Here is a 21004-nt window from a genome sequence, read left to right on the forward strand (position 1 = left end):
GGTGGGTGGGGGTGGGGGGCAGGCAGGCAGGTAGGAGAATAACCAAGGCCAGAGTGGACATGGCACTGGGTGTGGGCTGAAGCAGAACAGAGGAGGTGGTGAGGGTCAGAGTTGAGGTCAAGAAGTTTGTTTTTGAGTTGGCTGGTTAGCTCAGTTGGTTAGAGCACAGCCTTATAATACCAAGGTCACGGCTTCAGATCCCCAAACCAGCCAGCCACCAAAAAAAAAAAAAAAAGGCTGTTCTCAAAGTTGTTGGCAGGCTCCTTGCAAGGATATGAGGGAGGCCTGCACCAGGTGCTGCCTGCAGTGATAGTGACAAGGAGCATCAGCATCATGTGGCCCTGCTGCCCCCCTGGTCCAGGGCAGGTCAGGGTCAGGTGGGAGGGAACAAGCAGCCGTGGACAGGGGCTGCTGGGAAGTGGAGGGGAGAGCCAGCAGGGAGAAGGGAAGCTTTTACTCTCAGCCAGGGATTGACCGGTAAGGGGATCTTAACCCCTGACTTGGTGCTGTCAGCACCCCGCTCTCCCAAGTGAACCACTGAGCCGGCCCCAGGGAGCTTTAAATTCTGGTTCCCAACCTCCCCCACCTCACCCACCACTCCTCACCCAGAGGGGAATTTCGTCGGTCTGAGGTACAACCTGGATGTGGATTTTTTTTTTTTGGCGGCTGGCCAGCACAGGGATAGAACCCTGGACCTCAGTGTTATGAGCACCATACTCTAACTAAATTAGCTAACTGGCTAGCCCGGATTTTTTAACCTTTCATTTTGACAGCTTCAGACTTACAAAGAAGTTACAAAAATAGTACAAAGAATTCCTGCACACTCTTCACTCAGATTCCTTAAGGGTTAACATTTCAATCATTCCTTATCATTTTTTCTCTCTAGACACGCATTTCTTCCCCAAACTGTCTGCATCTAACTGGACACGACTGTCTCTAAAAGCTCCCCAGGTCACGCCTCACGTGTTCAGGATCAGTAAGTGCTGGTCAGTAGAGGAGCTCAGAGTCAAAAAGCATAAAATGGCAAGAAAGTATAGCAGGAGAACAGTTAAAAAACCAAAGGTGGGATGCCCCTGGCTCAGGCCCGGGCCCGCAGGCAACATGGACCAGGGCCTGGCTGGAGCGATGGCTTTCCATGGAGCAGGCTCAGGCCTCTGGGCCTGGACCTTGTCTTGTCCACTGAAGTGGTCACTGCCCACCAGTGTCCGGCACTGTTTGAGTGAATAAAGTGCTTAACCTTGGCACCACTCACAGCACTAGACTGGCCAGGTGCTTCTGGCAGGCTCTGGAACCTGACAGAACAGGTGGCAAGAGGGGCCGGGCCAAGAGTTCTCAAAGGAGGGGTCAGTCTGTTTGGGGCAAGTGTGGAGGAAGTGGGTGGTTGGGGAAGGTGAACAGGGGTCCAGTGAGTCCATTCTGCCCCTGGTGAGAGCCAGAAGACATCCATCCCACCCCTCCCACTGCCCCGGCTTGTTTTCCCTTCAGCAGAGACCTGGGACAAGGTGGCGGGACAGGTGGAATGGGGTAAGGGGGAGGCAAGACAGATACCTTCTCCAGCACCTCCCCCGGGTATAGCGGGAAGGGATCCTGGGCCAGCCGGATCTCTAGGTCAGCGTGGCGAAGCCGTACTTGCCCGGTGACGTCGAACAGCACTGAGCCCTGGGCATCCCGGGACACAGGGTTGGCCACTGTGCAGTAGTGGCGTGGGGGGACAGTCACCATGCGCAAAGGGGCAAACAGCACCCTGTTGGAGGGTGATAACAGGTGTGAGCACCCAGGTTTCCGCTCCCCAAAGAGGCAGCAAATGCAAGAGAAACCTCCCTGTCACCCAAGTGAGGGCCACCCCTGCCCGGGAACAGTGGGCAGGAGAAGGAGGATTATGCCAGTTGGACTAGCAGGCCCTCCTTGGCCCCAAGGATCCCCAGTTCCCACACCAACCTCTCATTGTCCTGCCGGATATAGGTCTTTGGTCCGACCTCCACACGGGACACATTGCTGTTCTGGTCCAAGACATGGATGTAGTGGTACGGGGGGATGCGGATGATGGACTCGTCGGTCGCCATGGTGACTCCTAAGCCCAGGGCTAGGCAAAAGTGCAGGTGGGGGACACAAGGTGAGCCCAGAGGGCCTGGGACAGGCAGGCGTGAGTCTGAGGGTGCGTGGGCAGGGCATGGCCCTTCTGCAGCTCAGATCACTCCCCACTCCTGTCCCCATGCCCACCTCCCCTTTCTCTCCCCACCCAGCACAACACAGCCCACCCAGACCTCACCTTTGCCAAGAACTGCATGACACAGTTTTCCACAGAAGCCAGTTGCTGCCAGTTCCTCAACTCCTGTCAATTACATCCCCCTAAACTGCCTGCAGCACCAGAAAGGGCTTTAGATCAAAATGTGCCCAATCCCTACACTGTAAAGATAGAAATACTCCATGCTGGGAGAGCTGGGGAGTCAGGGACAGCGACATGGCCCTACTGTATTCAAATGTTAGCCCACAGCTGAGATTATTTGCATTATCTGTGCCCCCTTCCTCCTTCCTCGCGCTTTAGGCAATCCTGGGTGAAATGTAAGACAGGGTCCACTTCTCACGGAAGGGATCACAGAACTCCCAAAGAATCAGCTGGATAGTGACACCACAAATCATTCTAGTCCTTTCCTCCCCAGTTTTCTCCCTGGTCTGTCATCACCCTCAGCTCCCTGCTGTTGTGGACAGGAAAGGGAAAGGGGGTAAGTGATTATTGTATCCCACCCACCCCCATCCCACCCGCTCCTGAATCCTGGGTGGTTCCATCTACTGCTTGGTCTGTTCAGGAATGTTACACACCCTACCTAGCTCCCATCCCTGTCTCCAATATCCTTTGGACTATGGACATGTCCCTTTGAGTCATACAAGGGGAACAAGTTGACTAGACAACCAGAGCCTTGTCCTTGACATTTTTGTTGCCACCACCAGAGAGGAGTGGCTAATTTACTCCACCATCCTCAAAACTTCCAATCTGGGCAAGAATACAAGCAAGGAGGGAAAGGGAATGGCTAGGCACAGCAAAAATAGGCAGGAGCCATGAAATTTCAGAATCTAAGTTGGAAGAAGTAGACTTAGGAGAAGACTTTTACTTGATCCACACAATCTGTAAAATTTCAATTTTTTGTTTAGAAATTGTGAATTTTCACAAACTCCCAATTCCTGGTTCTCTTGAAGAATTAGGAGACTAGCAATAAAACACTGGGCCCACATTCCCATGTGGCAAAATTGGCAAAAGCCCATTGGCGGCTGTCCCCTTTAGATGGGACACAAGCTTTCCTGATAACCACAGTCCACAGCACTCCCTATTGTCTTACACCTGGGCAATTACACTCATATCACCAGCCTGGCTCCTGTTTAAAATCCTCTAACTCAGCATTGTCCAGGAGAACTTTCTACAATGATGGATGAGTTAGCCCAGTTGGTTAGAGCACAGTGTTATAACACCAAGGTCAAGGGTTTCGATCTCCATACCAGCCAGCCACCAAACACACCCAGGAGAATATTTTAAATCTACATTGTTTTTGGACTAGCCATATGTGGTTGCTGAATAGTTGAATTGTGGCTAGTCCATCTGAGGAACTCGATTTTTTATTTTAATAAATTTTAATTTAAATAGCCCAATGTAGCTGGCTGATCCCACATTGAACAGTGTAGCTCTAAGTAGTTGAAACTCAGGGACAATGAATCCTTCATGGCCAGAAAGCAAGTTAGTGGTACTATCAGGACTAGAACCCTGATGGAATGTCTGGTTCCGTCTTTCTCAAAAGGCAGCATGGCACAGTGGTCAGGGGTGTGGACTCAGACCCACACTGCCTGGACTTGCAACTCTGATTTGCTGTTTTCGTGCATCATATTGTTTCCTTAACGTCTTACCTCCTTTTGAAAGAGATTACAGTTTTGATCTGTTTTCCTGGTACACTTTGCACATCAGAGGAATGTTCTTCTGCTCCTCATTCTTTTATATGGCAACTTTGTATGGGATTTGACCTTCTCTGTTGCTCATTTCACTTGAACTTCGTTTCCCTTAACTTGTAGGGGGTGGCTTTTCTAATGTCAGAGCTCCCTCTTCTGTTGTTGGAGAACACAGGGGCTCGCTTTTCTGGTTTCCTGGCTGTGTTCTCCTCCCCACTTCTATGTGCACCTTCTCTTTCCTTCCTCTCTATTGGCCCGTCCTGCCCAGCCTTGCTTCCACTCCCCAGTTGCTCCACGGTATGAGGCCCTGTTCTATCTAGAAGGTCTACTTCTAAGAGTCCACAGGGTTGGCTGCGACTGCCTGGACCTTGGCTCTAACCCTTATGCAACAGGCCATCTGAGTCAAGCCACTTGACCTCCCTGTACCTGTTTCCCCACCTGCACAATGAGAATGGATAACAGCATCTCTCTCAGAATTCTGAGATCTGATTTAAATATATAGAACACTCAGAACAGAGCCTGGCTCTCCGTAGCACTATGTGCTTTACTATGGAGGAGGAAACAGCACCCGAGGCCCAACTTTCCTATCCAGTGAGGAGATGAGGGGACATGACCAGCACCTGAGGCTCATTACCCCACCTGGCACCCTGGCTTAAGCCTCACCTGTTCACTGGGCAGAAAGGCACAAGTTTTGTGCCACCCCAGCTGTGGAGCTAGAGCAGCAGAACAGGGGCAGCCGATAGCCAAGGGAGGCTTTTTCCCACTGCTGCTTTGCCTGGTTCTCTGTGGGTAGAAACCTGGCCCGAAAACCAGATGGGGAAGAGGAAGGGCTAGGGCTGTAGGCGGAGGTGGGGACAGGGCTGAAGCCTTGCGGGGAAGATCTGAACTCTAGAAGACACGCGAGGTTGGAAGAAGGCTTCGGGAACAGCCTCCACTGGCTACTTGTTGGATGACCCCTCACCCCCTGAAGGCTGAGGCCTCTCCACCATCTGCCACCCCAGCTGGACCCAGTCAGGGGGGCTGAGAGCCTTGGCCAGCACAGTGACTCAGCGACAGTCATCCTCATGGCTGGCTGGGCTTGGCTCCCGCTTTGCTCTGAGGCCAAGCCCTTGCCAACTGCCCCTGTGGCAGTATGAGGACCCCGCCTTACCTCCGTGGCCACCCATCTGCCATGCCCTAAAGCTGTGCCTTCCACTTAGGCCACCTGCCAAGTTCACTCACAGCAGGCTCTGTCTTTCTAAGACCCTTGCCATCCTCGGAGGTAGACCAGGGAAACTATTTGACTCAGGCAGCACGTTCGTGACAAGTCTCAGATTCAGGCTCTTGTGGTTTATCAGATGATATGTACAGTTAGGGCATTTTACTTCTACATTGGGGCCCTCAAAAGACAATGGCTAAGGATTGTGCTGACCTTTGGAAGGTCCTGCCCAGCCCTTGGGTTTGGCCCCACCTCCCCAAATCTACTCACCCATCTCCCTTAGTCCCTGCTTCTGAGATCTGCCCCCTAATTGGCTCTGGGGGGCATATGCCCAGCCTTGTCTGAGCACACGTCCCTCAAATGTCATGAGGCTCCTGCAAGAAGCACAGCCAACTTCACTCAAAGTCTCAGTGCACCTCCGCCTCACAAGGAGTAATGGGTGGGTGGGCAAAGAATTAAACAGCCTGTCAGAAGCAGAAGCTGGGTTCACCCTAAGCCAAAAGACAGGCTCTTTATCCCAGTCTCTTGACTCAGAAGTAAAACTTATGCTTCAAGAAAAATGAATAAATAAATGAGTCACAACGTATCAGAGATCCTCAGGGTCAACTGTGAGAGGCTGACACAGTGAGTGAGTGACTCTGAAACAGTAAATGCCAAAGTGACCCACAATGAGCAGTGTATGTATGTGGCCCACAGTGAGCAGTCCAGCCCCACCTGGGAGCTTGTTAGTGAGGAAGACTCCTGGGCCCCACCAGAGCTGCAGAATCAATCAGCATTTTAACTAGATCCCCGATGATCTGCGCACACTTTACAGTATGAGCAGCTCCAGTCTAAAGCAGCCACTCTCAACCCAGACTACACATTAGAGTCACCTGGAGACCTTTTAAAGCCACCCATCTCTAATGATTCTGATTTAATTGGTCTGGGGTGGGGTCTAAGCATTGCTTTTTTTTTTTTTTTTTTTTTTTTTTTAAGATGACGGGTAAGGGGATCTTAACTCTTGGCTTAGTGTTGTCAGCACCACACTCAGCCAGTGAGCCAACCGGCCATCCCTATATAGGGTCCAAACCCGTGGCCTTGGTGTTATCACTACCGCACTCTCCCGAGTGAGCCATGCGCTGGCTCTAAGCATTGCTATTTTTAAAAGCTCTCCTGCTGACTCTAATATACAGCCAGAATTGAGAACCAGTGGTGATGGAGTTTGGATGTGTTGTCCCCTCCAAAACTCATGTGGAAATTTGATCCCCAATGTGGCAGTGTTGGAAACTGATTGAGTCATGGGGGCGAATCCCTCGTGAATGGATTAATGCTCTCCCTGGGGGAGGGGGGATTAATGAGTGAGTTCTCGCTCTATTAGCTCCCGCGAGAGCTTGTTGCTTAAAAAGACCCTGGCACCTTCTCTCTCACTTCCTCTCGCCGTGAGATCTGCTTGTACCCACCAGCTCCCTGCCACTTCCCACCATGAGTAGCAGCAGCCTGAGGCCCATGCCAGGCGCAGCTGTCCCAGAATCATAAGCCAAATAAACCTCTCTTCTTTATAAGTTACCCAGTCTCAGGTATTTCTGTTATAGCAACACAAAACGGACTAAGACAAGTGGGGAAAATGTCAATCCAGCAGGTTCTGACACTGCCAGCATAGTCTTGGGCTGCTTATCAACCTCTGAGCCTTCCTTTCCTGGACTGTGAAGTGGGAATAAACGGGACTGTTTGCTGAAGTTAAAGGTGTTAGAGAATGGAGCATATCTCTAATGCACAGTAGGACTGCAACAAATAGTAGCTAGATGGAGGAAGAGTGAAGATGAGCTCAGGTTACACACTGAAAAAAAAAATGATAGTAAAAAAAAAAAAAAAAGATTACAGACTCAGCCTCAAGGGCAGGGAATTTCACTTATTCTCCTCCAGCTCCTTCTCCTATCCCAGATCTAAGCAGCGCCCTTTGTCCCCAACACCTGGGCTCTTGGCCAGGGAGGCCTGAAGGTGGAGGTGAGGCCAGTGACACAGCCCTGCCACCAGACCTCCACCAACCTTAGGTTTAGGGAAAGGTGCATGAAGTACAGCATAAAGAGGGACTCATCTTTGCAGAGTTTTCTTTCACTGATTTTAGGTTAAATGTTCTAGTCTTTGTCCAGGGGATGAGAGAGTCACATGAGTCAGAAACTGCAGAGAGCCTGTTTTCACCTGGCATTTTTTTGGCTTATTGAAACTGTTTCCAGTTTTAAGGGACTATTAACGGAAACTGAGAATTTGTCTCATATAAATCACTTTAAGTGGCAGAGTTTCAGGAACTTTTCTTCCTAAGAAAATCTTATTTGAGCTCCATCCCAATTGGGCCACTTTAGCAGGGGGAGTGGAGGTGGGGACAGCTTGATGGCCTCACTAGGGGCAGGGCAGCTCTGCCAGCCCTGGACTCTGCTTATCCTGCCACCTCCCTCCCTCCCAGGTGCTGCCAATTAATGCCAATCATTGAAGGTGAGAATTGCATAGACTAGGAGTGACCCGGGAAACAGGTTTCAGAATGCTAGATATACATCAACATTTTCTATTTCAAATTAAAAAAAAATTATTGGTTTGTTTTTATCAACATTTTCTAAACTTACCCAATTACAGGACTTGCCTGGGATTCTTAATCCTGCTCAAGCTTTTCCCATGCCTCACCCCAGACCCACTGGATCAGGGTTTCCAGGAGAGATACGCTGAAACGTGCATTTTATGCAAGTGCCCATAAATAACAGCTCCCACTTAATACAAATTTAACCTGTGCCAGGCATTGTGTTGTGTCCTTAATCAACTCATATTCTCACAAGAACACAGAAGTTACAGAACTTGCTCAGGATCACACAGTTATCAAAGGATGGAGCCAGAATTCTACCCTGAATATCGTAACTGCAAAGCCCCCAAACCAGAAGGCAGAGTGGCTTCTTAGGCAAAAACATTGATGATTCTGGACCTGGAACAAGGACTTAAGAGCCTGGGTGGGGCTGGGTTTTGCCCAGGAGACAGCACCAATGGCAGTTCAAAGGTGAGCGTTTTCTGCAATCTGAGCCAGTGCCCAGCCTCTGCTCCCCTAGAATCTGGGAAGGCAGCACCAAACTAGAAGGCCTGAGCACCCAATTACCTTGAAGTCCTTAGGCTGTCTCTGGGCCATCCACTCATGGTGGCTGCCCTACCTGCTCATGACTATGGAAAGCTGCCCTGCCTAGATAGCCACACCCCAGGGCAGGGAAGGCCAGGTGCCCTGTATGCCATGGGTGGAAACAGGCAGGAGTTTCCAGGGAGAGCCACCTGGCACCCCACGTGACAGCCAGCCTTGCCTCCATAACCCAGGGGTTCACCCAGGCAGGGAGCAGAGAACACTGGGAACAGCTGCCTCAATTACCATCATCCATCCCAAAGTGCTTCGGTCCAGACTGACAGCTCTAAGATCCCGAGAATCACAGGCTGGTGGGTCCAACTGAGCTTCCTGTTTTTCACTTCCCCCTCCCAAAAAGAAAAGATCCTTGCTCACCAAAGTCTATGCCTTCTGGAAATTGATCCTACCTCGAGATCACTCTGCTAATGACTTCTCAAGTGATCTGGCAAGGCCCACAGTTGGCATAGCCGTGCACGGGGCAGAAGGAAAGCCCCAACATTTGGCAGAGCTGAGGGGTCCCAATGGGGACAGGTCACATTCTAGGAGTTCAAGTCCAAAGCCCGGGTCCCCAGGGGGAGGGGGCAGGTGAGTACAGCAAGGACTAATCTAGCTCCAAGATGGAGTCCAAATGGATCTCCTAAGGTCCCCCCTTCCTTATTTTCTGTGTGTTTTTGGGGGGTGGCTGGCTGGTACGGGGATCCGAATCCTTGACCCTGGTGTTCTAACACCATGCTCTAACCAACTGAGCTAAATGGCCAGCCCTATCCCCCTTACTTCTGATGTGGGACTCTAAAGTCAGAGAGGCCTGAGATTTAGAAGGGGGCTGGAGGCAGTGCTGATGAGCTGATCTATCTGCCTTTGCCTCTACACCCAGAAAACTCCGACAAGGAAAGCAAAACCTCCCTTGGCAGAGCCCACCTACCTTCCTTCTCCGATTCAGAGAGGTCTTAATTGCACCAACAGAAGGCCCTTGACAGCAGGACGGAGCTAAAGCGAGCCTTGAGGGGCACAGAGACCCACCACTGGTTTGGGGTTTGGAGACCAGTACAACGAACTCACATCTAGAAGTGTGGCTAGCTGCAACAGACTCCTCAGATCAGGAAACTCCCTCGCCCAGCCACAGGATCACTTCCCGGCAGGGCAGGGCAGGGCAGGCCCGTGGGTGGGGCTTGGGTGCTTAAAGGGCCCTGGCAGCTGGTTCTCATTTTCTCCTCTGGGCTGCTTCTGCTGCAGCTGAAGGCACCCCAGAGCAGCCCATTCTGCGCTTAGGAATTTCTGCCCCAGAGCCAGCTGGTAGCGCTGGAATGAGACTGGAAAAAGTCAGTGAACCTGAGGCAGGGGGCAGGTGCTGACTGAGTCCCCCTCTGTCCCATCTGGATTTAATTTTCCAATCTAGGTGAATAGAATCCCACCTCTCCTCTCAAATGTGGTGAATTGTTTAGACTCCAGCTGTAGCCCCTCTTCTTAAGAGAAGATAACTCTGTATCTTTTATTTTACACAGAAAATTCAGCCCAGGTCTCCAAGCAGATGTTCAACAGAAAACAAATACACAGACTCCCTCTTCCCTGCAGTGTGCGGAGTTGGGAGCGTGGGGTTTCTCTCTTCTTCCCAATTTTCCCAGCATCCTGGCTTAGGGAAGGAGGGCCCAGACCCCAGCAGGCCTAGAGTCAGTAGCAGCAGCAGTCAGTACTTCCGCTGCCGGGGGAAGAGGCTACTCCCTGAGGACCGGAGTGGGGGGCTGCTGGCACTGGGGTCCTCTGAGTCCAGGCTGAAAAGGTCCCTCCCGGTCCGAAGGATCTGTTCCTCCAGCTTCTTGTGTCGCTTCATGTCTGAGAGGACCTTGTCCAGGCGGGCCTCCCGTTTCTGGCTTCGGGCTGAGCTTCCTGGAGAAGAAGGTAAGAGATGTGGAAGGGATTGAGGCAGCATGCACCAGACCTTTCTGAACCTTACCCATCAGTTGGGGAGCTTGTTAAACAAACATGTTTCCAGGCCTCTGTCATGAAGCTTCTGAGGTTTGGGGTTGGGCCACAGATAGGGCAGGTGGTGAAGGTCCTGAATTATGAGAAGATACCAGTAATGCAAAGACCAGGAATATATCAGGCAGAGGAAGGGCCAGTGCAAAGGCCTCAGGGCAGGAACAGAGAAGGTAGAGAGTTGGCAGGGAGGAGGAACTTGGATTCTCCCGATATTTTCTTTCCCCCAGTAATGGAATCCTTTAAATGATTTTAAATAGAAAGTGACATAATTTATGTTTTAAAAAGATCATTCTGATTGCTGAGACTGGAAGCAGGAAAATCAGTTAGGAGCTACTGCAACTATCCAGGCAAGAGAGATGGTGGCTTGGATAAGAATGGTATTGAAGGTGTAGAGTAGCAATGGACTTGGAAATGTGGAGGCAGAGCTAACTGGATCTGCTGCTGGCCTGAATGTGTGGGTAAGAGAAAGAGAAATGAGGAATGGCCCCGAGGGTAAATTCTAGGAAGTCATGTGGGGTGGGAAATTGGGTCAGATTAGGTGACGTGCACAGTAGTATAGAGATGTGGATCTAGATAATAATGAATGACCAGGAGGACTTGGACTTCTAAGATGATGAAAGGAATGGGAAACATGATAGAATTATCTGTGATGGCCACAAAGAATGATAGGGTATTAACCTAAGCCAGAAAGATGGTGCCACTGGGTGAATGTTCTCTCCTGCAGCTAGAAGTTGTGTGACAACTGAGGCACACAGCAAGGCCTCTTTAAGGGAGCTACTTTCTGGGTAACTGGAAAGCAGAGGCCCTTCACCTCCCCCAACTGTTCCCTCTTGTTTGTACCTGGGGTGCGTCTCCGGTCGATCAGGGAGTCCTTTGGAGTCATGGGCTCATCATCAAAGTCAAATTCCGTGGGCATGTGCGGTCTGGGACAGGTGGGCAGAGAGGGAAGGGTGAGGGGGGCCCTTCCGAGCACCCACACTGGCGCTTCTCCCCAATCTGCAGGATCTTCCGTTGGCTCCTCCCTCCACTTTCCATGCCCCTGGACCCCTCCCTTCTCCCCCTTCCTATTTCCTTGCGGCATCAGGGGGGAAGCCGAAGGGACAAGGTGTGAGGGTGTGTCCTTACTTTTCCTCTTCCTCTTCTTTGGTCTCCGGCTCCTCATCGGTTCTCTCCTCTTCACTCTGGGCCTCGGGCGTTGGAGGCCGGCGGGGCAGGATCTCGGCTTTAAGCTCCAGGGTACCGTGGGCAGCCAGCAGTTCATAGAGCCGCTGGATTTCGGAGGGCGGGGGCATCCAGGACTGTCCATCCACGGGCAGCTCCACCTCCTCATCGCTGCAGGGCACGCACCAGTCCTCGGATTCTCCCTCGGCAAGCTCTTCCCCCCCAGCGCTGGGGGCTTCTCCCTGCGCGTCCTCGGGCCCGGACCCCTCACGCTCGGCCTCCTCACCGCCTCCTCTCCCCTCTTCCTCGGCCTTAGTGGCCGAGGCAGAGGGACCTCCGGTGTCCTCCACGGCCAGAGCCTGGAGACCGGAGGTCACTTCCCCTTCTTCGGACAGAGGCGTCGCCGTGGTGGCTGCAGCGTCTCCATGACCCCGGGCAAGGGACATAGGCCACTAGGGAAGGGGCCCTGCGATGATAAGAGATACTGGAGTACTAAGCCGGGGGTGCCCCCCGCCCCCCGGGATCGGGCTCCCCAAAGGTTTAGGGAAAGTCTCTCAACCAATCAGACTCCAACAGCTGTTTCCGCGGCCAGACCTCCCGTCCCCGGCAGAGGGCGCTCAGTCCCCTCCAAGGACCCCGCCCCACGGATCGAGATCCGGTACTCCGATGTTCTCGGGGACCCGCAGAGCCGGAGGGGAAGGAGAGGGGCGGGCCCACTCTTCTCGCCTGCACACCGCCCCTCTCCAGCCGTGATGTGGCGCCCTTTCCCTAGACCTCGTAACTCTGGGCCGCACCAACTCAGCAGCCGTACGAACCTGGAAATAAGACCCGCCTCCCGGGCTGCGCAGGGTCACAGTACGCAGGCGCACAGAAATAGCGCGGGAGGCTCCTCTCTAGTCAAAGCTACTTGGAAAAGGAAAGCAAGGGATGGATTGCACATGCGCAGGTAGGCGCTCGGGCATAGCAGGCTTCGGCCCACAGTAAAGATGGCCACCAGGGTGGCGCATGCGTACACCACCCAGTAGGTTCTGCCGGTAGGCAGGCAGTACCGCTGGCCCGACGAGACGAACGTAAAGACCAACTGAGACTGGAGACGAGTCTCATGCAGTCTCTGTTTATTGGTGTTTCAGACTCATGCAGCATCCGGCATACAAAAAGGGAGAATCAGTTTGATATATCCTTTTCTTTTTCTTGAATTTTAGTTTTTTCCCGACTTTTTTTGGAAAGCAAAAAACCGGCCAACTCTGAACCACGTCGTAGCTCGGTCCCCGCCTCCTCCGCGGGCTGTCGCGTGCAACAAACCTCCCTCGTCCTCTTAGAAAATAATTATAGAGCTCCCCGCCTCTCCCTCGCTCCCTGTAGCTGGGAGGTTTGGTCCTATTTTTTGGATTCTTTTTGTTACAAATCACGTGAATGACCCGAACCCCCACATCTTCAAGAGAGAAACTTGCTGATGGCTTTAAAAGCCCAGATGGGCGGGTCAGCCGCCGCGCCCCTCCCTTCTTCCCGTGCATGTTTGAAACCAGTGTTCGCCACCCTTACACGAGTCCCCAAGCAAGGCCTGGCATGCCTGCTCTGCGACCAGCAAGGCACTCTGGGGGCATCTAGGCCTGGGTGGTCCCAGCAGAGAACAGTCGGAGCCCTCTCGCGACACAGCTCCCCCTCCCCCAGCCTGATCTAAGTGCTAGGGTGTTTGCAGAATAAACGGTGGCAGAAGGGTGGAGAAGAGGATGCTAAGGGGAGAAGAGGAGGCAGGAAGAGGAAGGGGGCGGGGATGTGGATAGGGAAGGGCAGATGATGAAGGGAAGGAAGAAAGGAATGTGGAAGATGTCAAGACAAGGAAAGTTGGGAGGGAGAGGCCAGGGTTGAGGTTCAGAAGAATTTGGGAGGCTGGGAGAAGTGCAGGGAGGCTGGGAGAGATGCAGGGAGGCTGAGAGTGCAGAGTTTGGGAGATGTTCAGGGAGGTTTCCAGAAGTGCAGGGATAGGAGGCCAAGAGGCTAGAGGGGATGCAGGCAGAAGTGCAGGGAAGTTGGAAACAGTGCAGAGAGAAGGAGAGGCCTACGGTTGGCAGAGGAGCCTGGCAGGATGCAGGAGCAGGAAAGAAGCTGTAAACAAGGCCGCTCAGGCTCCCTTGGTCCCTAGGGGTGGGGGCCAGGGCCATCGATTGGGCTTCCCCGGGGTGGGGGGATGGGCCCAAGGCAGCTCCCAACAGAAGAGTCTTGTAATGCAGGGCAGAGCCCCTCACTTATACACTGTGGGAGAGGAGAGGGAAGGACAGACGGACACGGAGAAGGGGACAGGGAGACAAGGAGAGACAAAGGAGAAGTAAGGAGGACAGACAGGAGAGAGCAGGGGCAGGGGTTAGTAAAGCTGCCCTTGTCAATCCTTCCACTCCTCCCCTGCCTATTCCAGACCCTCACTCACCTCCTAAGTTGATGACGCAGGAGGCGATGATGATGAGGACCCCCCCCACCAGCGCCACGATGCTTAAGAGCTTGGCCACACGGCCCAGGCGCTGGGCCCCATCCACGTCCCCCTGCTGCAGGCTGTTCCGGGACTGGGGTTAGGGTCAGGGGTGAAGGCAACATGGCCGAGTCAGGAGGAGCCAGCCCAGCAGGGATCAGGTGAAAGAGTAGTCCAGAGGAGAGAGGCCAGCCCCATGGGCAGCGGTTAAGGGAGGAAGGAGGATTGGAAAGGCAGGAGGAGGGCAGAGGTCAGCAAGGCTGTGTGAAACAGGCATTTCCATTTCCCTCCCACCCGAAGGGGTAAGGGCAGTGGTGGTTGAGAGGGTTAGGTCCTGGGGAGAGGCAAGCAAAGGCCCTGTCATCGGGGAAGGGGGATCCATGCAGACAGGGAAGGGAAGGCGTGGTTACTCTTGGGGCTCTGTCCCAGTGTGCTGGCGGGAAGCTGGGAGCCACAGCAGGTCTGGGCCAGGGTCCCATGGGGCTCACCATGACGGCATAAGCGAAGGCCACGATGTTGACAGGCCACATGGGGCAGAAGCAGGACAGGATGGCAAGGATGATGTAGTCCCGAGGTTTCTGGGTGCCTTCACCCCCCTCCACCCCAGGCCCTGCCAGCTGGGAGCTGGAGTGGTGGCTCAGGCTCCCTCTGGGAGATCCTGGATGCCCACTGTGAGCCCTTCCTAGTCGGTCCTCCTCAATGAGCTGCTGTAGCACGCGGGGGGGAGCCCCATTGGCTGGGGGGGTTTTTGTTGATGGTGGCGAGTGAGGCTGAGGAGCTGGGCCCTCTTCCCCATCACCAGCCTGCAGGGGCACCACTGCCCCATTCTCTTGCTTTTCCTCTGCAATCTCAGTCAGGACCTCAGGGGTGGGGTCCTCCTGGGTAGGGGACTCTGGATGAAGAGCTGGCTTGGGGGTGTCCTGAGAACCTGGCTGGGGGTCTAGCTGGGGAGGAGGCTCTGAGGCTGGCTCAGGCAGGGCTGCAGACACCAGCTCAGACCCCTGGTCTGCAGTGGCCTCTTTGCTCACTTCTGGTTTGGATGCTAGCTCTTGGCATGCTTCTTCGGGGCTGGTGTTGGCCTTTGATTCCCCTCCTGGGCTTAAGCTGAGGTCTGTGGCCTGGGCTGTTTCTGAGGCCCCAGTAGGGGTCTCTGTGGTTTCTGGAGCCAGCCCAAGCTTGGGCCCTGAGTCCACAGGGGCCACAGTGGTGACTGGGCCTGGCTGCATGGCCTCTGGCTGGTCCCCTGCTAGGACCTGGAGAGGGCCAGTTCCAGCTTCAGAATGGCCAGACCCTTCTCCCTGGGTCTCAGGACTCTCCTCAACCTGCTTCATCTCAGAGACCTCAGAGCTGCTGGCTGCCATCTTGAGATGGGAGAGGGGAGAGGGCCTCTGTGGGGAGGGTGGAACGGCAGAGACAGCAGCAGATCCTGGAAGAGGAGGAGACAGGCTTGGTGTGAGGAGGGGAGACAGGCTTGGTGTGAGGAGGGAAGACTGGCTCGAGGCACTGCAGACACAAATGAGCCATGCTCCTGTCACAGGGCCAGCCTTGTGCCTCTGGGGACAGGAAGAAAAGTTGGGGTTCCCTTTGCCTTGGGGTGGGACATCCCTGGGGAAGGAGTGTTCTACTGGAATTCTGCTTGGAGAGCTCTGGGAAGATTAACCCTTTTGTAAACAGGACCCTGCCCAGGGACTCTGCTTGGGTCCACACACAATATCCAGACTCTCAGATCCCAGCTGATGCCCCAGCACCCCAAAATCAACAAGGTGTACAGACACCCGGACACTCCGACAGGCAGCCTGGGCAGAGGACCCGACGCTCACATTCCACTCCAGCTGCACCCTCCCCTCCTCTCTGCGCGCCCAGGCGGTGCAGTTTTCTTGCTGCGCGTTTTGGGCGCAGACACCCCAGCCTTTCCCTGGGGGACCTAGGCATCTCCTAGCCCCTTCTCAGCCCCTCTCCCAGGGATTCCCTCGCCCTTGGCGAGCCGGCACCTCCTCCTCCCGATGATGCGATGATGCAGCGTGCCCAGCACCACCAGCCAGCCCACCAGGGTCCCGCATTCCTGTGACACCCGCCTGGCATCCACCGTCTGTCGGTCCAGTCCTACCCGCAGCCTCATCCATCCCAGTCTCACCTCGACGCCGGCCTCCGGACTGCTCCCGCCGCTGCCGCCGTTGCAGCAGCCGCAGCCCGGGAGGGAGCAAGTCAGCAAGCGAGAAGTGCGGAAGGGAGGTGGCGGGTCTCCCCTCCCCTCCCCTCCGGTTTGCTCGTCCCCTCCTCTCTGGTCCCCTCCCCTACGCTCTACCGCTGATGCGCCGCCCCCGCCCCTTGCACGCCTCCGGCCCCTCCCGGCCAGCCCTAGAGAGCCACGCGTTACCCAGGCAACCAGCCCGGGGACCACTCGCTTCCCCTCCCTGCCATTTCCCACGCGCGCCTCGCTGCGGGGCGCCCCCTAAGTCCTCGGCCCCACCCGCCAACGGTCACCGGGGGTCCTGGCAGGGACAGAGGGTTAGGGGAAAAGGAGAGGGGTCTGCGAGGAGAGACGGAACCAGTGAGGCAGGCAGGACCGGGTGGAGACACCCCTACGAGCAGAAAGAGGGTAAGGGATATGGGGCGAAACTAGGGGAGGCTGCAGAGGAGCAGGGTGAGGTTTCAAGAGGAGGGAGTCTGCACAACAGGAAGTCTTCCTACCCCCAAGGAAGCAGCAGAAATGGATACTGGAAGGCTCAAGAAAGGGCCCCTGGAAAGGACGGGAAAGGCAATTCCAAGGGGCAAGGCAGAGGCTGCAGCGACGGCCCAGAACAGCAGGAAGGGCTGGGGCAGAGGAGCCATCATAAACGCGGGGTGGGCCATGCCAAGTACGGTTTTCACTCTCAACCTTACTGCCCCCAACTTTCTGCAGCCAAATCATCACCTCTCGGGACGTAAGGGCGGGCAGGTATTTGGTATCTGAGCAGCAGGCCATAGGTATGGATAGGCGAGGGCAGCATTTATGCACAGCAGCTGTTTGGGTTTTTAATTGGGCCTCTTCGAATCTCCAGTGACTATTCTGGGCCTGTCCAGATTGGGTATTCCGGAGACCTGGGAGTCCTGGATTTGCTCTCCACAGACACTGAAGGCTTGACCCCACACTAAATCTGTGCTGCAGCCACTAGGGCAGCCCCTGGGGTGGGAGGGGCCAGAGCAAGGCTGGGACTGAAACCAGGCCCAAGAAGAAACCCCTCGGGAGTGGGGACAGAGGGCAATCCATTCAACTCAGAGCCAGAGACAGGTTTTTATTTAAAATTTATTGTAATGGGATCCGCGCAAGAGGAGGGAGTGGAGGGTGGGGAACATGCAGGGGACACAGGAACACGATGACATGGCCAGGGCCACAGCTTCTGTTGTGGGGAAGAGGGGTGAAAAGACCAGGGGTGGAGCTGGGGTGGAAGAGGGAAGGGGGAGACACTGTGGCTGCATTCCCCCCACCCCAGGAAGCACCTCGAGTCCCTGGATCCCCTCAGTTACCCTGGCCCCCTAAGATTCCATCTCCTGTTCTGCCTCTGGCCCCAGTGGCTCTTCCTTTTGCCCCCTTGCCTCTTTTTCCCCCTGACAGATTCTCAGGTAGGATGATGTTTAGGGCCTGACCCCAAACAACCCTACGTCATGAAGGTACAATCTTTGCCTACCCTGCTTCTGCCCCATCTCCAATCTCACCTTTTTCCCTCTCTGGGACAGAATCTTTGTATTCCCCTCCTTCCTCTCCTCCCTCCCCCCCGGGAAAAAAAAAAAAAAAAAAAAAAAAAGAAAGCACCAACTCCCCAGGGAGGGTCAGCAGACAGTAGGGGGAGAGTACTGGAGGAGGAGAGCAAGAAGGACCATTGAGGGAAAGGCTCACGAATCCCTGGGCGGGCAGGGGATTACAGAGAGGAGAGGGGTAAGGGCAGTGGCTGCTCCTGTCCTCTGCCACCCCTGCCCACCGTCCAGGGGACTTCAACACAACCAAGGGGACAGGTGTGTGTGGGGTCAGGTCTGATAGGGAGAAGAGAGGAGCAGGAGAAACAAATCATTAAAACCTAGCAAATTCCCCTAAGAAAACATTTCTTCCTCCTTTCCTTCTGGAGGCTCCTTGGTTGGTGGGGGAAGTAGTGAGGAGTTGGTGGGAAGAGAGCGGGGGAGAGGAGATTGCACCAAGGGACTTTCCTCCACTCTCCCCTCTCTCCCCCCACCAACTTGGAGCTCACCAGGGCTGGGAGGGAAGTGGCTGAGAGCTCACAGGCACCCCCTCAGCCCCAGAGAGGGAGCCCACAGCTGTAGGAGGGGCTGCCACCGCTGCTGCTGCTGCCGCCGCCGCCGCCGCCGCCGCCGCTGCCGCCATTGGACAAACCTCACCAGTACCTGCAGTGAGAAACAGCACGAGATCACAGCGCGATCTGCATGGCAAGAGCCTTGCCCCTCACCCTAGACTCTTCCCCACACTACTTTCCCTGGGACACAGCCGTTGCTCACTTCCTATCTGGTCCCCAGAAGCTGTGGTCTGCATCCTCACCCAGACAGAGCAATTGTCCTGAAGGGCCCTCCCTGTCCCCAGAAGTCTCCCTAACCTGAGTGACAGATGGGCATCCCTGGCCTTCCTGAGATCCCCTATTGGGCCCTTTGAGCCACACTGTCCCACACTCCCATCCCACCCCCCAGCCATGCCCCACGCCTTGCCTGGTGGGTGCAGGGGTCCCCCTCAGCAGGTGGGCTGTGGCTGGGGGGCGTCTCCCGGGACAGGGGGGGCGGTCCCCCCCAGATGGGTCTGCATGTGGCCGGCCAGCTGGGCAGGGGTCTTGCAGTGCACGCTGCACAGCTTGCACAGGATGCGGTCAGCCCGCGGGGCCTGGAGCCCATGGTCCTTCACCGCGTGGATGCGCAGGTATGCTGCCGTGGTGAAGCCTATGGGGGGGGGGGTGGATTGGGATGGGGATGGGGGTCAGCCAGGTGGAGACCCCAGAGACGGGGCTGTTCTCCTAGGCTGGGGATGCCCTCTTCAAATGGTCCTGTCCTCCTCCCACCACATCCTTGGTAACCTGGGGCCAACTACTCTGCTGGGGTTGATGGGGGCACAGCCCCTCCCTGAACTTGGGGTCTGGTTTGAGTGGTGTCCCCTTCTCAGTCTTGGTACCTACAAAGCTCATTCTCTGTGGCTGGGAGATCTGTCCCGGGATGACACTGATTCCTAGCCCCTCGAAGGGTTAACTCTCAGAGTCGGCTGTGTCCCTTCCCTAAGGTGCCCCACAGTCTCAGCCCAGTAAGTCACTGAAAACGTGAGTCTGCTTAAAAGCAGCTATCTCTGCTACTGAGGCAGGGTGTGTGCTTGTTACACCCCTGCTGAGGTTCTCCACTTGCCCTGGGAGCTGGAGACAAGAACTTGTGGCTGCACAGCTGAAACCTTGCCTTCTGACCCTTGGGAACTGGCTCTCTTGACCATTCCTTCCCCAAAGCAGCCATGTCCCACTCCCCTTCTCCCCACGCACACCCGAGAGGTTCAGTCTTTCCAGTAGATCGTCTCATCCAGCCGTGACTTGCTGGAACTTAATGATGTTCACTCATCCCCAATACTACTTCATTTGCTTCCTAAAGGGCTCTAGATGCCACGAGCTCTTGGCTACAGCACCCATAACCCACATCTGTAGAAGGGCCTCTGGCTTTGTGGCCACCCTTTGTCCCTGGCCCTCCCGGCCTCCCTCAGCACGTACCTTTGTTGCAGAGCTCACAGACATGGTGAGGGCCCTGGCTGTGCACCTTCATGTGGTCCGAAATATAAGCCGAGCTCAGCATCTTGCCACACACATGACATGGCACCTTCTCTTCGTGTCGTACTGTGTGCGCCCGGAGTCGATCCTTTGTAGCAAAAGCTGCCTCACATTTCTGGGGAGGGGGGAGGGGCGTGGGGGGGTGTCACAGGAGAGTTAAAGTTTCGGAGAGTAGGGAGAGGGGAGCAAGAGGTTAAAGGGATCAGAGCCTTGGGGATCTTTGATCTGTAGGAAATGGGTGTGAGATGATGAGGCCTTGAAGAAGGGATGAGAAAATGGAGTGAAAAGGCAAAAAGAAGAGAGAGAAAAAGGGGGTCTGAGAGGCTGAACTCAGGCAGCTACAATGAGGATCAAAATCGTGAAAACCGGGACAGGAGGAGGCGAGCTTCCTACCTCACATTTGAAGGGCCGTTCTGTTGAGTGCACTTGTCTGACGTGACTGTTGAGGTGATCCGGCCTGGGGACACGTTGGGGTTGGGGTTAGGGCTGAGGCCCCTAGGCGCGCCCCAAACCTGCCTCACTGCACAACAGGCCTTCCCAATGCCCTGGCATCAAAGTCCTACTTGAGCAGGAAACCCCTCCCCTCAACCACGGCTTCCTCCTCCTCCTCCTGAAGACCCACCTCCTCTACAAAGGACCACCCCCTGCTCCCTGGTAACCGGGAGCGGCTTGCCTCCCTCCTCCCTGGGAGGAGCTCCCCTTCCCCATCCTCGGAAGCCGCCTCCCTCCCCGCCAGCCGCCGCCAGACCACCTCCGCGGCCGCCCCTCCCTCCCCACCGGCCCAGCGGGCGGCCGAGGCCCCGTGCACACCGGGAGAAGCTCTTGCCACAGTGGGAGCAGTTGTAGGGCTTGTGCACAGCGCCGTCATGTGAGCGCACGTGGTAGCTCATGCGGTCCTTGCGCTTGAAGCGCTGCTGGCACACCGGGCACTGGTAGGGCTTCTCGTCAGAATGCGACAGCTTGTGTCGATTCAGATGGTAGACGTCGCGGAAGGCCTTGCCGCACATCTCGCAGGCATGGTTCTTCCGGATGCGCTTTCCCGACGCGGTCGTGGTCACCACGCCACCGGCGGCCACTGCGGCCGCGCCGCCGCCGGCACCCGCTTCTCCCCCTCCCCCGCCGGCTCCGCTCAGCTGGGGCACGCTCAAGAGGCTCAGGGGCACCATGGTGGGCATCTTCATAGCACCCGAGGGGACCCGGCCGGCCTTGGCTCCCGTGTGGATGGCTTCGTGCCTCCGGAGGTTGTAGCCGTTTTTAAATTCCTTGGCGCACAGGGCGCAGATGTAGGGCCCCTTACTCTTTGTCTTCTTCTCCAAGGCAGACGCGACAGGGGCCACGGCGACCGTCGAGGTCGGGGCTACGAC

General features: G+C 55.4%; 4 protein-coding genes across 6 annotated transcripts in view; all 4 read right to left on the reverse strand.

Annotated features, from left to right (window-relative positions):
• The window catches only part of LOC103602121 (major vault protein-like), a gene marked incomplete at its 3' end in the record, with an annotated part of 15299 nt that extends 5923 nt beyond the window's left edge, over positions 1-9376 (reverse strand). The window contains exons 1-3 of the mRNA XM_008586545.1: positions 9321-9376; positions 1939-2083; positions 1549-1744 (exon numbers count right to left, since the gene is read on the reverse strand). Coding sequence (XP_008584767.1) covers positions 1549-1744; positions 1939-2063 — 321 coding nt within the window. The remainder of the gene's footprint in view (positions 1-1548; positions 1745-1938; positions 2084-9320) is intronic.
• Positions 9377-9722: 346 nt separating this feature from the next.
• Positions 9723-11860, reverse strand: PAGR1 (PAXIP1 associated glutamate-rich protein 1). Its single transcript, XM_008586535.1, has 3 exons — positions 11364-11860; positions 11079-11161; positions 9723-10145 (listed from the first exon to the last, which is right to left on the reverse strand). Exons 1-3 carry the CDS (start codon positions 11843-11845, stop codon positions 9946-9948), a joined length of 765 nt encoding a protein of 254 aa, XP_008584757.1. The 5' UTR covers positions 11846-11860; the 3' UTR covers positions 9723-9945.
• Positions 11861-12492: 632 nt separating this feature from the next.
• Positions 12493-16100, reverse strand: PRRT2 (proline-rich transmembrane protein 2). Of its 2 annotated transcripts, XM_008586538.1 has the most exons (4): positions 15939-16100; positions 14352-15289; positions 13825-13957; positions 12493-13652 (listed from the first exon to the last, which is right to left on the reverse strand). In XM_008586538.1, the coding sequence occupies exons 1-4, from the start codon at positions 15943-15945 to the stop codon at positions 13642-13644; spliced, it is 1089 nt and encodes a 362-aa protein (XP_008584760.1). In that variant the 5' UTR covers positions 15946-16100; the 3' UTR covers positions 12493-13641. The 2 variants fall into 2 exon arrangements, with proteins under 2 accessions (XP_008584760.1, XP_008584758.1); XM_008586536.1 differs by lacking the exons at positions 12493-13652; positions 13825-13957 and having other exon boundaries at positions 13970-15289.
• A 1031-nt stretch (positions 16101-17131) lies between these two features.
• On the reverse strand, positions 17132-20998 carry MAZ (MYC-associated zinc finger protein (purine-binding transcription factor)). Of its 2 annotated transcripts, XM_008586539.1 has the most exons (5): positions 20451-20998; positions 20034-20097; positions 19584-19755; positions 18556-18780; positions 17132-18240 (listed from the first exon to the last, which is right to left on the reverse strand). In XM_008586539.1, exons 1-4 carry the CDS (start codon positions 20819-20821, stop codon positions 18578-18580), a joined length of 810 nt encoding a protein of 269 aa, XP_008584761.1. In that variant the 5' UTR covers positions 20822-20998; the 3' UTR covers positions 17132-18240; positions 18556-18577. The 2 variants fall into 2 exon arrangements, with proteins under 2 accessions (XP_008584761.1, XP_008584762.1); XM_008586540.1 differs by lacking the exon at positions 18556-18780.
• Positions 20999-21004: the final 6 nt, after the last annotated feature.

The sequence above is a fragment of the Galeopterus variegatus genome, unplaced genomic scaffold (assembly GCF_000696425.1).
Source record: "Galeopterus variegatus unplaced genomic scaffold, G_variegatus-3.0.2 Scaffold4015, whole genome shotgun sequence".
Classification (NCBI taxonomy): domain Eukaryota; kingdom Metazoa; phylum Chordata; class Mammalia; order Dermoptera; family Cynocephalidae; genus Galeopterus; species Galeopterus variegatus.